Here is a 17,050-nt window from a genome sequence, read left to right on the forward strand (position 1 = left end):
GCCGCACGCGTGGCACCTCCCCCTCCGTTGGTGAGGCCCCTTCCCGGATCCCCGCAGATAGAGGCCAGAGACTGGCTGGTGCAGCGATGTTTAATGGCAATTTGTATAAACCAAGCCCATGCACAAGTAGAAAGTGCTCGTGGAGTTGGCGGGAGGCCCCTGCCGCACATACCTCCCCGCGCCTTAAATAGATTCTTCACTATACTCTGTATGTTACAGTATGTACAAGCCCCCTCCCCTCGGGGACGGGGGCGGGACTCCGCAATGTGTTCCTATGTACATCCCCTCCCCTTTGGCCCGGAGGTGGGTGGCCAGAGTCGGGGTGACTGGGTAAGACAGGGCCAGGAAGGTAGAAAACAGACGCAAACATGCGGAGTCGGGATGGGGCTTGACTAGCCCCGAAACACTAGGGCGCGCGCAGCGAAGGCAAAGGTGGGGACCCAGGCGGATACATTCAGAGACGCGTCGAACAAATAAATAAGGCAAGTCAGGAAGAGGGGAGTCGGGTGCAGGCAGGGAGAGAGCTGTGGAAAAGGGGCAGGCAGGGCTCCGCAAGTCACAGCTGAAGATGCAGGTATGTGGGGCGAGGGTTTTCTGGAGTCAGGGACCAAAAGAGGAGGGAGGAAGAGCGAGGTGTAGGAATTTGGGCTGGGAAGAGGAGGGGAGAGGCCCACGAAAGGTTCGAACAAAGATGAAAGGGAAAGCTGCCGACAGGGGATTCCCCCTGCCCCAGAAAGCCCTCTCCAAGTTAAGACTGCCAGAAGCGTCCCCAGGGTGGTGAGAAGGCTGTGGAGAGGTCAGGTGGCCAGTCCTGGCTGGGGAAGCCCTTCCAGCTCCTGGTTCTGCTTCAGTTCCCTCATCCTGCGGAGAGTTGAGGAAGGAGTCAGAGGAGCCTGGTGAGGCAGAGGAGGTGGAAGGGTACAATCCAGTGAGGGAAAGAATCAATACCTGTGTCGGCAACGCCGGAGGAATCTCATAATTTTACGGGCTGCCTGGTCCTGCTTCTTTGTGAGAAAGGAGCTTCTGGTAGAATTAAGATGAGGAGAGTTCATGGAATACCCAAGCATCCCATATCCTCTGCCTCTTAGGAACCCCAGTAGGGAAGGGCAGATGAGGAACAGGAAGTGAGCATAGACAAAGCTGGTAGCAGAGGGTTTCAGGGCCAGGGCCATACTTGTTACGCGCTGGCATGGGGCCTGAGGGCCGGCGACGGTAGGAGCGGTAATGCTGCTGGATAAGTACAGCAGCTCTGCGGCTCTGCTGAAATCGCTTCTGTTCATAGTAGCTTCGGAACTTGCTCTGGATCAGGATGGCTGCCTGGGTCATCTTCTTATAGAGTGCAAACTACAAGGGTGGGGAGGAGGGATGGGCTGAAATGAAAGGTCAAAGACCTAAATCCCTAAAGGTCACCCCAAAGTTAGGTTGATGCAGGTCTCTCTCTAACCCCACATCACAAAAAAGACTGAATCACAAACAACTCTCACCCAGATCTCATGCCTAATACCTTAAGAGCAATCCAAGTCAGCTTGTGGAGAGAGAAGGGGAGTTAGGGCCCTGGCAGCATTCTGGGTGCTCTGGGCTGGAATGGGTGTGGGCTGGTAGTGTGCTTTCAAGAAAAAGGTCTCACCTGCTTGTACTTCCTATAACAGCGCTGGATCACAGCTGCTGCTACCTCCTGCTGCTCCTTCAGCCGCCGGCCCTGAGGGGAGAGGGTCTTAGTATCTCACTACCCGCTTAACAGACACTGGGCCTATTCTCCACTCTTCCAGGGTCCTCTGACTCTTCATCCTATCTGAGGGCTGCTCTTTCTCCAAAAGCCTTCGGAGCCCAGTCTCAATATTGTGTAATTTATCCCGAGACCCCTGACCTTGTACTTTCGGAATGCCGTCTGGATGACTCGGGCTGCCTCATACAGTTCCCGCTGCTCATGATCTGATAGTGTCAGCAGGGCAAAATCACTTTCCATCTTGCCACTGGTAGATGCAGAGAGAAACTCTGCCCAGGAAGGTGCTGGAGGGATAGCCAGGCGGCCTCGCTCAAAGGACAGTTCACTGTGGGAGATAAGGAGGAGGAATGTCAAGGAGCATCTGAAATCCCTGTTGTCCCACTGAGGGGTGGCTGTGAAGGAAGATCCCCAGCAACGGGAGAGAGTGGCTTCCAAGCACATCATTCAGTTCAGTTTCCTTTCCAAATGGCCTAGGGCCTCAACCAGAATGGAGCTTTGGCTGTAGGGAAGCTGTGCTTTTTTCCCTTCCTCCCATCTTTCTTTGAAGAAGAATCTGGAGATTTTGTCCTATCTGATCACCTGGGAGGGGCTGAACTGGGGAAGTGGTCCACATTCTCCAGGTAGCTGGCCAGCCAGGACATGGTCTCACTGAGCCCCACGGCCCCAGTCCGCTCCCTGCCAGCCTCGGGTAGCCCCACAAAGTCCTCTCGTTTAATCCGTTCTGGTGTGGCTTCAATGATCTGCTTGGCTAGTGAGATCATGTCCACCTAGATAAAGGGAGAAGCAGCATGAGCCATGAGAGGCCCCAACTTCCAGATGTCCTTGCCCTGTCAAAGCTGTCACCTCAGTCTGCTCCTTGTCTGGTTCCTTCTCAACATCAGATACTGAGTCCTCAGGGACTGCTCTCCTGCTCTTTTCTTCATTAGCCATTGTTCTAGATTCATTAATTCTTGCTGGCTCCCCCTTGAGGGTCCAGCCTTTTGTGCGAGATGTGGAGAACATAGAATAAGAGGACATACTCCAAATGGGGATTCAGGAGTTGAGCAAATGCTATCCTTCTAACTGTCCCACCTGGACCTGCCTAGTGCCAGCCAATAGCACATCCTCCCCATAGGTTTGGCTATGCTTGCACCCCAATCCCTTCAGCTCTCTTGAGAACCACTCAGTTCTTGCTGACCACATGACACTTTAGTGAATGGCTCCAGCCCTAAAGCCTGTAGCACTTCCTGTTGACCAGATTCCATGTATCCCACACTGTGGAGTTCTCAAGTTTTTTTGTACTTAGAGACTGCTACCTAATTATTCAGCCTCTTTAAAGCAAGTATGTCCCCAGATTCTAGTAGAGGAATATGTGGTTACATTTGAAGATTCTTTTATTCATTCCACCAGACTGTCTTAGCTTTTACCATGTGCAAGTCTTCTTTGCATTTTAGACCACACTGTCAAATACCTACATCTTGTCTGTTTATACATTTCCCCAGCTGCCTACCATCTCCGTGGTACTTCAAGAATCCTGTCCTTTTATGATCAACAGGTAACCCTACAACACAGCTCTAAGATATTCCCCAGATTTCTAATCTCTGCTGCCTATTGACTGCTGAGTTACAGGATCTGAAAGGAGTGGAGCAAAGGGGTTACTTTGCCTGTCCCAAAATGAGAATAAATGGCCTTTCTTCCCAAACTGAAGTCAGACACTGATTCTGCTTCATGAAATTGTCTTGCTTTACTCCACCTCTGCACCCCACTCCACTTTTAACCCTCCTAATTCCATCAGCATAAACAGTACCGGGATCACATCCACAGCAGGTGAGCTGTCGGTGTCCTCTGGAGCAGCCCCATCATCTGGGGCTGGTGGGAGGACAGGAGGGGAGGGTGGGGACCCTTTGGAGTTGGTAGCTTCATAGTCCATGAGGAGTAGGGGTGCCTCTGGGGCATCAGAGGAGAGTTGGCCTGGGACCATCTCCTCCATAGTAATCTCAGAGGCTGACATAGGAGCAGGGGGAGGACTGCCATCCAGGGCACTAGAGTAGGCGGATGTGATGGAGAAAGTGCCATCTGATAGCTCCGAGGGTGAGGAGACGCTGCTCAGACCTGTGAGGTGAGGGAAGAGGGTGAGGGCAGCAGGAGCTACAGGCTATCCCTCAAGTCTCCTACCCTCCCTCCCCTGGCTGTTCTTGCTCCTGTTATCTCCCCATCCCTGCCTCTTTCTCTCCCAGTTTATCTCCTGCCCTTTGGCTTTTCCCTGGCCTATCCTAACCATACCCCTCACTCAAAAAGATCAGGGGCAGCCCTCACCAGTGTCTGAGCTGGAGGAAGGCGGTGACAGGGCAAGTGAGCGTTCAATTGAAGCTTCCTGCCTCTGCAGTTCCTCAAGGCAGCGGGCAAGGCGTACGTGACCCCGGGAGTGAGCCACAGTCAGGGGTAGACGGCCCAGAGAATCAGGAATGCTCAGTGCCTGACGGTTCCAACGGAAAAGAAGCACAGCAGCCTCCAGGTGTCCCAGGGCACAAGCCCACATCTGAGGAGAGGGAGGTGGAGGTGAGGCCTGGATTCTTCCCCAGGAGGTTAGGTCCTCACACTCTGGCCTGCCCCTTTCTCTGCATTGCCCAAATAATTTTCCCTTTGAAGCACCATTCCATTGCATATTGCTCTGAAGGCTTGCAGGAGCCGGCATCCTTACCAGAGGGGTGCAAGAGAAATGATCCACGTTGAGTGGGTCAACCTCTTGTTCTAAGTCCAAGCTTCCAGTCTCCACACTCCTGGAGGGTTTGAGAGAAGGACAGCAGAGCCCAGTCAGAGAAAAGGGGGAAAAGTCCAGAACATCAGAAATAAAGGGACAGGAAAGTGAGCTCTAGAAGCACTAAGGCCAGTGAGATGAGGCAGAAAGAGACTAGTAAATTTAAGGAAGCCAAAGGTTCATAAGTCAAAGGTTATCAAAAGTATCCCAAATGCCAGTCCTCTTCCAGCCCTGTCCTTTCCCATAGAGACCCCTGCTTCCCCTTTGCAGTGGTGTTCCAGATCCTCATCCCCTGGCACCTTCAGACCCAATGACTGTCCAGCCCCTTCCCTGCTGTCCTGCTCACCGCCACTGGCTCAGGGTCTCGATGAGGCGTGCATAGCCCTGAGCAGCAGCCAGGTGCAGAAGACTCATGCCCCGGAAGGGGCTTCCATGGGTCAGACGTTCAGGACCTCTCCAGGTAGAGCGTGGGATCATGCTTTCTACCAAGATGACCACCCGTGCCTCAAATCCAGGCCCTTGGCCTTCATCCTGTGGTACACATACCCATATGCAAATATTTTTGCATCTGGTCTCCTGGCTTGTTCCCCTAGCTTCTAACCCTGCTCCTTCCCCACACTTCCTATTCTAGGTAGCCATCACCCAGATCTGTGATATGTGATAGCCCATGGTTCTTTCCAGTTTGAATTCCTATGTGGCCTCAGTATCCTCCATTTCCACAGCCCATTTGCTCTAACAACTCTGAAAGCCAGGCTTTACACACCCTTGCCCATATTGTACCTTTACAGCAGCTCAGATTTGTGCCATCCCCGCGTGGCTTCTCCCCTTAGGAGCCAGAGTCTTCTCAGCCTTTCCCTAGCCCTCTTCCTTTAGAGATTTGGGACCCTCAGAGCTCTGAGCCCCAATTCTTCTGACCCCTTCCCCCACCTGCTCCTTTACCTCCACCCTTCTTCAGACCAGAAATAGTCTGAAGCCTGTCATGCCAAGAGGGTGCCCAGAATAGCCACTCTTGCCATGGGATGGGGGTGGGAGCAGGGTGATGTCAGAGAGAGGGAGGAAGACTGGCTGAGGAAGCTGGGGACAGGCAAGTGAGGACAGGCATCTGCTACAGCCATTTTCTTTAGTGGACTCTCCTCCCTGTTCCCCACTGTAGACCCACCATCTGGGGATGGTGGGAGGACAGGAGGGGAGGGCGGGGACCCTCCTGTCCTCATGGAAGTACCTGAATTGGAGGAGCCTCAGGACCCTGACAAGGTGCTTGCCCGGCTGCTGCAATCTCTGCCATACGCTTCTCCATCTGCTCCAGCCGCTCCAGGATGGACATCCGGAACTGGTTGTCTGTGGGAATGGGGATGGGAGGCTAACTGGGTAGGGTCTGGGTGTTGCCCAGAATACCATATTTGGACCTGCTCCTAAGTTTAGGGGTGAAGATACAGAACCCTGTTCTTTCCCTCCAAACAATAACCCCTTTACTCAGTCTTCTAAATAAAGCCCACCAGGACTCAGTCCTTAAACTAGGGCTCTTAATCCCACCCATGGACCAGAACCAGATTCCAAGATTAGAATTAAGGTTGGTTCCTTTTAGACAATGGTGATAGGAATTCCCCAACAGCCATCCAACCCCCAACTGTCCCAAATCACACATGGCATGCCCTCTACTAGCTTTTTCCTAAGCAGAATATTCCCCCAGTTCTTGCCCCAGACACTACCTTTGTCTCCCATGCTGGAGCTGAAAGACTCTAGGATCCCAACTCTCTGTTAACCACTCCCCAAAAGAACTCAGGGACTGTGATTTGAAAAGCACCACCCTCTCCCAGCCCCCCACAGCTGTCCACAAAGAGGTGGGGAGTGGAGTGACAGAGAGGGATAGCCATGTCCATTTCTCCTCCCCCTCCAACCTCTACACATATGCACACACATAAACACATACACAATCTAAGCTTTATCTGAACCCCTCCCGAGATCAAATAAAGACTGAGAAAGGATCTGAATCAAGGGAAAGCAGGCACAGAAACAAGGTGAAGGCTGGGCATGTTCTAAGATGCTGGCATAGAAGAGAATGAATATACAGCGGTGACAGTAAGAGGAAATTAGAGAATGATGAGCAAAATCCCAAGAAGGATAGAGAAAAGAGCAGGAAAGCTAAACAAGTGAAAGTAAAGAGAGAAAGGACAAAGGAGCAGGGGAAGCATTAGCCAAGCAATAAGGAAGGAAGACAGAGACAAGGTCAGATGCTGGTTTCAGAAGAAATGGTTAGATCCCAAGGTAGGCAAACTTGAGTCACATACAGGCAACTCAGCACATACAAACTTGGGTTTTGTGACAAGACTGGCTCCAAGGGAGACAAGGCTCAGGATATGACTTAGTGGTACAGCACTTGCCTAGCATACTCAAGGCCCTGAGTATAATCCCCAGCACTATACCCTCCCTCTGGAAAAAAAAAAAAGGCTGAGGACCAAAGCCTCAGAAGTAGTGATGGCAGCAAGAACTGAAAGAAACCAACAGGTAACAACAGAAACAACAGGAAGAGACAAAAAAAGCAAACCTCGCGGGAGCAGCCAGGGCAGTCAGAAAGTTCTCAAAACATCCAAAGAAAGAACCAATAAAAGCAAAAACGGTTCCAGACTTCATTACATCTACATACACTATATAGGAGTACATTTGTGCTTCTGTGTGTTTATATAAGAAACCACATCACAATGTTAGTAGTGGATATCACTAAGCAGTAATATTATAGATTTTTTTCCCACTTTGTGCTTTTCTGTAATTTCCTATAATGAATGTGTATCTTTACAATCAGAGGGGAAAATAGAAATTTAAGTCTATATATACTTATGTACAATGCCTATATATTGCTCTAGACCCTGTCCACAGCCCCTTGTCCTTCCTTGTCAGTATCCCATCTTTAGGGATGGCAAGTACTGGGTAAGAACTGGGATAGAGAAGATTCTGTGACTTATAGGGAAAAGGAGGTGAGGGCACTTTGCTGCCACATTCAGAAATGACTGAAGAAACATGGCCCCCTCTGGGGTCTAGAACATATCATGCTCAAAGGTTGTGGGAACTGACACTTGGGGTCAGGGGATTTAGTACTCACCATCCAGTGACAACCAGTCAAGCTGTGTACTAGGCAGAGACAGGAATCTGCGGGCTCGATATTCAAAGAGCACAGAAGCAGAAAGGGGGCCCTCCCGCCCTGCCACCTGCAAAGATACCAGCCCCACCTCGTGGGCTGGGGAGTACAGGGTCAGCGAAAAGGCCTCCTTCCCTGGCTCCTCAGACCATGTTGGAGCCACTGCCATCATCCCATATCTATCTCCCCCACTCCCCCACTATGAGCCAAGAGGCCTCTGGCTTCAATGAGTAGCCTTGTCACTGAGAGGGGAGAACTTAATACCTACTATGGACCAGAGAACTGTGGGATTCTAGGCCCTGGAGTTAAGGACATTTGTTATTCAGCAACAAAGTCTGGAAGCTGAGGGCCAAAGAGACCTATAGGGCTGGAGGTATAGCTCAATGGTAGAGCACTTGCCTAGCATTTACAAGGCCCTGGGTTCCATCCCCAGAAAACACACACACACAAAGACATCTATACTTGTGTGAACAACCCGATGGGGGTTAAACCCCTTAGTCCCCAACACCAGAGCCCAGAAGTTATGAGTCTGTTACTGAGATAGGTGAAGCTGGCTATTTAGCAACAGTGTTCAATGAGAGCTGTGTCCCAGGATCTCAACCTATGGCCCTAAGGATGAAGCCACCAGGTCTTATTCCAAAGACCAGGGGCAGAGACTTTTTCTTCGAGTTCCTACCTTCTTTGGTCTCATCTCCTTTCCTTCTATGCATAGTTGAGTGGGGCTGTTAATTGGGAGGAGAGGTGGTAGAGAGAGCGGGGGAGTGCTGGGGAGTGATATTGGCCAAATTATGTTGTTATAGTATGTGCATGTATGAATATGTAACAACATATCCCAACATTATGTATAGCTATAATGTATCAGTAAAAAAATATGGGGGAAAAAAGATTGGGTAAGAGTACCTTCACAGATAATAAAGCTTGATCAACCTGTCACCCTGGTGGTCCCTGGGGTCCCACAAGAAGACCAACTGTTAAATGTAGGGTCAGGGCAAGAGTGGTGGCAAAAGGGCAGAGAAGTCAGTCTAGACCCATGCTATCTAGTAGAACTTTATGCAGTGAAAAAAAAATATTCTGTATCCGCTCTATCCCATAGGATAGCACCAACTATGTATGGCTGTTGAACACCTGAAATATGGTCAGTGCAACTGGGGAATGAAGTTAAATCTGATTTTAATTAAATGGACACATGAGGCTAATGACTACCATACTAGACAATGAAGGTCTAGAAACCAATGTTCTTTACTTCTAGGACTGATCGGAGGAGACTACTATCTCTCCTTTCTTATTCTCCCTGGATTAAGATTGGAGACTCTGATTCCAACAAATTCAGAGAGGCTGGACAGACATTAGTGATCCCTTTGGTCAAATGCCTGACCTTACAAGAGGGGAGGCCAAGAATCCAATGAAGGAGTAGAATTATCTAAGGTCACTGGTTAGCTGAAGAGTAAATTTCTTGGACCGGACCTAGATTTTCCAATACCCAAGCCATGCTCTTTACTTGCTGGGGGAGCTTGGGGCCCAGCCTCAGGACTGGATAGGTCTTTGTCTTCTCAAAACAATCTAGTTGTTTCCAGTACTTCTTAGAAGCCTGGAAGTCCTAATCTGTCCTAACTATCCATATGTCTGTTCCCTACTATTCCCAGTCCCCATACCAGGACAGTAGCAGCGTAAGACACCAGGCTGGACAAGTGAGGCTGGCACTGCGATGTGATCAAAGACACAGGAGTAATGCTCCGCGGCCTCCGTCCAAGGACCTGTGATGAGCACCTTGACCCCACCCTGCAGACAGAAGGCAGACAGCCATGTGACTGAAGTTGGGTGTTCACTTATTCATTAATTTATTTAAATCCTTAGGGAATATATACTACCTGGAAGGGCCTATGCTTGCTAGAGACTGACAGGACATAGTGAAGCAAGATCAACCAGTCTGTCCCTCATCTCACCCTTACTGCTAAGTGGTTACATGGTCTCTACCAGAATTTTCTGAATCTGCCAGAATCAGGGGAACTCAGGGCCTCCACAAGGCTACCAGATAACTATTATCATGAAGAAGTTCTGTTCTTGGGCTAATTCATCCCATCGTAGTTCCTCCTTTCCCTCACAGAAACAGCATAAAGCAGAACTGCTGAAGATGATCTTTCAGCTGCCCAGTCTGCAGTCAAATCTCCACTTATATTTTCTCCTCCATGATGAACAGCTCCAGTTTCCTCCCCCTGACTGTAGTCACCAAGGGAATGAAGATCCCTGGGGGATTCTCAAAACCATGTTAACATATGGAAGGGGAGGAAGGGGGACACAGTGGATGAGAACTATAGAAATAGAAGAGAAGCTACACTCTATAAATATGGAGGTCAGAAAGAAAACCATAAAGGCATCTGGGGTGTAGCTCAGTGGTAAAGCTTGCTTAGCATTCATGAGGCCCTGATTTTAATCCCCAGCAACATTCGGGGGGAAAAAGAAGCCATGAAAGCCAAGGGAAGCTAGATTATAGATCGTAGGGTAAGAGTTAATACAATTTGTTCAGGGAAATTGGAAAACAAATGGAGAAGGGAAAATAAGCTTGAGACTCACCTCTGGGTATGACCACTCTGGGGAGAAGTCTGTGATGGTATTAAGAACAGGAGAGAGCTGTGGAGTTGGGGCAGGGATGCTTGGAGCTTCATCGCTGATAAGTTCTCCCATAAGGTCTGGGAATGATGAAAGACCGAAGGGCTCCAATTCACTGGCCCCACCAGGTCCTCCAAATAAGGCCTCCCCTCTTGCTACCCTGCCCGATGGCTCTGAGGGGGCAGGTGAGGATGGGGATGAAGGAGGGGGTGAAGGTACAGGTGGGGCAGCCCCCTGGCTCTTGAGCTCCTCTCCACTATCATCATCTTGGATGAAGAAGCAGTTTCCTCTTCTCCCACTTGTTCCAGACTGTGGAGGGGGTGCCCGAGCAGCTGCCTGGGGCTCCAGGGCAGCAGCAGGCTCTAGGGCAGGACAAGGGGTATGGGCAGCCTCTGCTTCAGGGAAGTCTGGGTTCACCCCCTGTCCCCCTCCATATGTCTGGCCCCTTTGAGGGCTGTTGAGAAAACGATCAGGGTCAAAGGCAGGGCTGGGAGGAGCTGGTAGGGCAGCGGGCTCAGAGCCTACAACCACAGCCAAGCTCACAGACGGCCTACGCTCAGTCTGGTGAGCCAAGTGCCTGGTGGGTGTCAAGCCCCCTGCACGCTGTTCCAGTCCCGTCAGGAGGAGGATGGCAGTACCTCCTCTTGATGAACTCCCTCTAGAGGTGGGAGGGCTAGGTCTGATTTCTAGGGGTTCTGCAAAGCCTGATGAGGAAGAGGAGGAGGAGGAAGAAGACGGGGAGGCATGTGCCTTGGGGAGCTCTGAGGGAAGTGGGGCTATCAGTGGAGGAGGCTCAGGGGGTTGGGACTGGGGGATAGAGGTCAGGGTTAAAGGTCGGGGCTCCACTTTGGGAGAGATGATGCGGTGTTTCGTACTGCTGCATTTGTGGGTAAGGCTCCCAGAACCTGGAAGGGAGAGGGGTGGGGAAGAGAGAAGGAATAAGACACATCCTTCTGCAGTCTTCCCTTTCTGGAAGCCCTTAGAACATATTTCTTGGGGGCTGGGGCTGTAGCCCAGTGGCAGAGCACTTGCCTAGCATGTGTGAGGCACTGGTTTTGTTCCTCAGCACCACATAAAAATAAACAAGTAAAACAAAGGCATTCTTTCCATATATAACTTTTTAAAAAAAAGTATTTCTTGGGACTTCCTTGTACATTAGATGTGCAATACTGATTTCAGCCACTGGGAGGCATCAGAAATGAACACCACTCCCCCCTCCTTTCCCTTCAAAATAAAACCAACCAGAGGAACACTGCAGGGGAAGACACAGGGCTTGGAGAAATAGCCCAGAAGAGATGACAAAGGCATAGAAAAGGACAAAAGAACATAACTAAGAAGGGTCAATTAGGAACAAAGGTAAGGTCAGGTGTAACTGATAGTATTGGGTGAGGTTGAGGTAATAAGCTGACAGGACTATAAACTACAAGGACTGGGCTAGTGTTGCCCAGATGGGAAGGCATCTGCTCATCTGCCCCATCTTTCTGAAGATGCACAAGACTTGCAAATCAGCATGCAAATCTGATCAAGACAAATATACAGTAGTGGAGCTAGGTGGAGAACTACAGGGTCAGGGTAGCTTACCAAGGCCCCCACTGCAGAGACAGGCATGGGTTCGGGGTGCAGGCTTGGTTGGGTGTGTGTCCAAGATTTGCTGCACCAGCTGTTCCACAGAGAACTCTTCTGTCCCATTCCCGCAGCTCCACTTGATGCCATGAACTACAGGAGAGTTGGTGGAAGTATGTAGAACCCCCAAAGTACCTTTTATTTTGGTACCAGGGATTGAACCCAGGGGCACTTAATCATAGAGTCACATCTCTAGCCTTCTTTATTTTTTCATTTGAGCAGGGTCTTGCTAAGTTGCTTAGGGCCTGGCTAAGTTGCTGAGACTGGCTTTGAACTTGTGATCCTCCTGCCTCAGCCTCCCCCAGCTCTTGGGATCACAGACATGTGCCACCACACCTGGCTTTCAAACTACCTTGATTGTTCCTTCAAGCACCTGACATGCTAAACGGAGGCCAGAAGCCTCAAGACTGCTCAGACATATAGTCACAGCTGACCTTCATTTCTTTCTCCGTATTCCACGCTTCACACTGCATAGGAATTCTAGCATTCACCTTCCTAGCCTGGAGGGAAATGGTCACCCACAGGCTTCTGGGTACAGAATCACAGCACCTTTGGGAGGACTCATTTCCACTTCCCCTTGGAGTTCTATCCTTGCCCTACTCCTTACACATGGGCTTCAGCTGTCCCAAAAGCTCCTCCCGGGACCACTTCAGCCACTCTCGCCGGTCGCTGCTGATGGAACAAAAGATGGGGCTGCAGCCCTTTCCACAATCCTCGAGGGCTGGGACGTTCAAGTAGTGCACAAGGACGATGTCAGGGTTCTGAGAGCAAAAGGGCACACACAGAGAGTCATGGAGTCTTGAGGTTCAGGGGCTCAGCTTCCTAATTCTTGCTTTCTTCCTGGGTACCCTCCTAACTCACCCCCAACTTCTGGCTCTCTCCATCCCCAATCCCCATCTCTTCTTCCTACACTGAACCTACTCATCCTCCCACTTCATCCTTTTAGATCTCTCCTTCCCTCAAAGAGCTAAGCAGAGTCTAGCTCCCCAAGCTCTTTCATTCTTACCTGGAGCAGCCAATAGCAGCGCCGATGGAATGTGGGGACGATGGAAGAGTGAACGTAGCAGCCATAGAGACACTGCCAGGAGACAGGCTGGGGTGGGGGGAGGGCTAGTCTGCTCCCCAACTCTTCCTCTGTTCAGTCCCTTTGCAGGAATCCCAATCTTTCCACCAGTTCCTCTTTAACCCTCTCCCCACCCCCATCTATCCCCCACCCCTTTCAAATCCCAGGAGCCCCAAGTCACAAATGAGGGATGAAGAGAAGGTAACAGTGGGGCTGGGGCCTTACAATGAGGGCCAGATTTGAGATATGGGACTATCCAGAAATCCAAGGGCAAAGCAAGAATGCATCTGAGAGGAGGAGCAATGATTTGGGAAGAGAAACCTGTGCTTAGAGCATCACTGCTTGGATCCCTGTGGGAAATGCAAGAGAAGCCAGGAGACTGGTATCAGTGTACTAAGGCCTGGAGAGTTGGGTCATGGAGGGACATGGGAAGCAGAGAGCAGTAGGCTAAGCGATCAGCCAGCTGATCCAAAGTGAGCAAGAAGGGAAGAGTGACTAGGAGGGGCAGAGGTGGACAATGTCCCCAAGCCCTGGTAGGGCTGGAGCCCAGCTAAGAGTGGAGGAGGGTGGGAAAGGGCAAATGATTAGATGCCTAATGCTCTTACCTCCATGCCCTGGACCTTCAGCTTCATGTGGTCCTCTCGGGTGGTTTTCCCATCCTTTCGCTTCTTCCAGAGGTAACCATCCTTCCGGTATTTCACCTTCTTGCGGTTGTAGAGGATGATGGAGCCATTTTGAGGTCTGGGAAGAGAAGGGTTCATCTCAAGTTCTGTGAGCAGAAATCAGGATTCCTGCCATATCTCACCTCTGAGAACTTTCTCACCTTGTCTTTGGGGCACAGGATAGCCACTCATCATGCTTCTCAAAGGTGATCAGGTAGGATGCAATCTCCTGTGATAGAGGAGGTACTCAGGTGGATGTTTGCTACATGGAAAGATCTCTTGGTCATTACCTCAGGGTCTCAGTCTCTGCTGAGCTGTGGCAGCTGGACTTCTAAGTATCTGGACCCAGGAAGGTTCCTCTGCCCTCCTAAGAATCCTGGGTTCCATCTCAGAGAAAATCTAACATTGTCTCCTCTACCTCCCAAGTAGAGCCTATATCTTGGAGCCAGGTTCAAGTTCATCATCATTCTTCACACTGTATATTATTTTACTTTCTCCAAATCCCATTTTTGCACTCTTCCCTAAGAAAAATTTCAATTAGTTTGACACTACCAAGAATTCCAGATTCTTTAACTTGACTTCAAGGTTTTCCCAACAAGGATCCAAACCATCATTGTCACTATTTACCCATTTTCCACCTACCATTCCTGCCAGATGAGTCCCTTGATTTCTCCCTGATAATGCCTTTAACCTCCTGGAAGTTAGTACCCTACGACATTGAAATACTATGTGTTCAGTCTCCATGTCTCGAAATTCCAGTCATCCTATAGGCTTCCCAGATGCTCCATGAAGCCCTGCTGACCCCTAAAGGTTCTATGTATTACACATAGAGCCTTCATATCCTTTTACTGACAGTTCTAACATCAAGCTGTTGTTACTACTGACCATCAACTACATATGAGGCACTAAGTAAGTAGGATACAGAAAATGTGTAACACAAGGATTATGTCTTCCAAAAAAGAAACTCCAAGTAGTATTATCAGTTTCCTCATCAGTAACATGGGAGTAAAAATATGAAAAACCACAGGCCAAGTGTTTAGCATGGTGCCCAGTGTGTAAGAAATAACAGGTGGTGGCTGTTGTTTTTAACCCAGATGGATATGCCAAGGAGCAGTGGGCTCCTTCAAGATCTATGTCTATACCTCTCCTATGATTCTAAAACAGTGCTCTGTACTGAGAAGTGTGCACAGACCCCGAAAGACCCCACTCACCCTCCTCTAGCCTGCTAGGCCTTGCTAGGCCCTAATCCCCCAGGTTCCCCAGAAAACCTCATTTGTATTCCACCGCAGCCGCTCTGGAGGCAGCAGCGGGCAGCGAGGAAGACACTCCAGCAGCTTCTTGGGGAGGAAGATCTTCAAGTGGTGGCTGTTCTCTAGAGGGAACCAGAAGGAAGGGTTTGGTGTGCTGCTCTAGCATTCCTGTGAGAGGCACCCCAGGGGTAAAGGGTCAAAGGCAACCCAGAGTATCAGGAAAAACTGCAACCAGGACAAGAAAGAAGGTAATCTAGGAAGCACAGGGCCTCCATGAGTAGGGAGAACATAAGGGTGGGCCAAACTGGGAACCTGGTTTGTGAACTCACCAGCAATCTCGGTGGTATCCTTGGTATTCATGGTGAGGGCTCCAGGGGGCAAGGTCACCCCCGGCCTGAGGGGCCGGGGGGAGGGGGAGTCTGTGCTGGGAAAGGAGAAACAAGATTATGATGAAGCCCCCACATTAATCCAGGATGAGAAGCATGAGGTGGGGGAGGTAATAGAGAACTGGGTCATGATGTCTGGGAAAGATGAAAAAGAGAGGAAGGCGCTGGACTATATGGTATGTCAGTACAGCTAGAAAATGGAAGTAAAGGGGAACCCATACATGGGGCCAGGAACCAACATGAGTGGGGAAACAACGCTGTTCCAGAAGAAACAGGGTTGGGGTGGGTAGGGTAGAAGGCTAGCCAGGTTAGGGCCTCAGAGGCCCTACAGCTTGGGCTCTTGCAGCCACTAGGACTACTGGGGAGGTTAGGTTCTGGGGGCAGGGACTCAGGGCATCTGGTCCTTGGAGGATGGGTAGGCAAGATAGTTCAGAAGAGGGCAGGAGATCTAAGTCAGGGTGGAGAACTAGGCCTTAGAGGACACACCCTTAGTTTCTTCTCTATTTGATTTTCCCAAGAAGGGCAGATAACTGACCTACTCTCTCTCCTCCAGGTTGAGCAGGGCTTGATAGAATCTGAACCTGGTAGATGCTGGATCCCGCTTCCCACCCTGGGGACAACCGCCCTGAGGCTGACAGCCCTCTCCATTCTCCTGCACCCCTCTTCCCAAATGCCTCTGCCTCCCCTTGGCTTCCAGGCCTACCCTAGCCCTTCTACAGCTCTGGCTCCAGTCTGAGCCCCCGCCCGCCTAGGGGAACAGATGGAAGCTGGAGGAGGCTCTCAGCGCGGGCTCTGCCAGGTGTCCAGGGATGGAGAGGGGGAGGAGGCCTATCGAAGCCCGGCTAAGTGCAGTGAAGCGGGAGTAGGGACTCCACCCCAGGGCACAGGTGCGCAGTCTGGGTTAGGCAATCTGCCAGGTGCAGAGTGGGATTTGGGCTGCGGGCCCCGGGGCGGTCCTGGAATCTGACGCCCGGCGCTCAGGGCTGCCCCTATGGAGGTACAAGGGGTCCCAGGAGAATGTCTGAGGTGGGAGGGTCCCGCCTGCACACTGGGATGTTCTGGAGAAGCCGGGGAGCACAGTCTGCGAGCGCGCGGGGGGGGGGGGGGGGGCGAAGGGCAATGCAGGTGCCCGGCGCGGGGTTCTCCGGGACTGTCCCCAGCACACGCAGGTCCGCGGAGGGGCCCTGCGCGGAGCTGCGCCCCCTGGCGCGGGGGAGGAGGACGGAAGCAGGGAAGTGGGGGCGAACAGGGAGGGGTAGGACGGTGGTCCCGGCGCGGCGCTCCACGTCGGGACCCGGTAGAGCTGCGCCCCCTGTCGCGGGGGTGGAGAGGCGGGCGAGAGGCCCTGGCTCTTACCTCCCGGGGTCCCGCGGGTGACGGCGGCAGCGGCCATTCTACCCCACACCAACCCCCCCCAAGCGCCGGCTGACAGCAGCGTCCGACGTCACTGCGCACGGGGCGGGGCTTCCCAATTAAGGGAATGGGGTCGGGAAGGGAACCTAGGGTCAACGCACGTGGGTTTCTGGGTGGGGCGCTGGGCGGAGGGACTCGGCTTCCACGGCCTTAGAGCGGGCCGAGAGACAGTCTGCTAGTCTGTAACTAGCAAGTGCCTAAAGGGGCAGTGGCGCCAAAGGACTGGAAAATTGGGTCCCGAGGCGGAAGCGACTCTTAGTTTGGGAGGATCCGGTGGAAGCTGGAACCCTAGGGGCTGTTGAGAAATTCTGGACGGGACAGGACTATTCTAGCCCCCGAAGACTTATTTATTTTGGGGACACGGACCGACTTCATTTTTGAGAAGCTGAAATGAACCCCCCTTCCTCATTAATCTCTCCATCACTGCCTTGCAGAGAGAAAACTCCAAGC

The 17,050-nt window shown here is 51.3% G+C and overlaps 1 protein-coding gene across 4 annotated transcripts; it reads right to left on the reverse strand.

Moving 5' to 3' along the window:
* Nucleotides 1–76: 76 nt before the first annotated feature.
* On the reverse strand, nucleotides 77–16,624 carry Camta2 (calmodulin binding transcription activator 2). Of its 4 annotated transcripts, none has more exons than XM_027922664.2 (22): nucleotides 16,544–16,624; nucleotides 15,131–15,225; nucleotides 14,820–14,923; nucleotides 13,713–13,780; nucleotides 13,495–13,630; nucleotides 12,833–12,919; nucleotides 12,434–12,587; nucleotides 11,785–11,919; nucleotides 10,168–11,108; nucleotides 9,249–9,375; nucleotides 7,561–7,695; nucleotides 5,686–5,801; nucleotides 4,810–4,994; nucleotides 4,407–4,485; nucleotides 4,022–4,244; nucleotides 3,513–3,817; nucleotides 2,306–2,493; nucleotides 1,868–2,051; nucleotides 1,628–1,699; nucleotides 1,175–1,344; nucleotides 949–1,023; nucleotides 77–861 (listed from the first exon to the last, which is right to left on the reverse strand). In XM_027922664.2, the coding sequence occupies exons 2-22, from the start codon at nucleotides 15,159–15,161 to the stop codon at nucleotides 798–800; spliced, it is 3,579 nt and encodes a 1,192-aa protein (XP_027778465.2). In that variant the 5' UTR covers nucleotides 15,162–15,225; nucleotides 16,544–16,624; the 3' UTR covers nucleotides 77–797. The 4 variants fall into 4 exon arrangements, with proteins under 4 accessions (XP_027778465.2, XP_027778462.2, XP_027778463.2 ...); XM_027922661.2 differs by having other exon boundaries at nucleotides 15,131–15,220; nucleotides 16,544–16,586; XM_027922662.2 differs by having other exon boundaries at nucleotides 12,833–12,904; nucleotides 15,131–15,220; nucleotides 16,544–16,585.
* Between the last annotated feature and the right edge of the window lie 426 nt (nucleotides 16,625–17,050).

Source organism: Marmota flaviventris, chromosome 17 (genome assembly GCF_047511675.1).
Source record: "Marmota flaviventris isolate mMarFla1 chromosome 17, mMarFla1.hap1, whole genome shotgun sequence".
Taxonomy (NCBI): domain Eukaryota; kingdom Metazoa; phylum Chordata; class Mammalia; order Rodentia; family Sciuridae; genus Marmota; species Marmota flaviventris.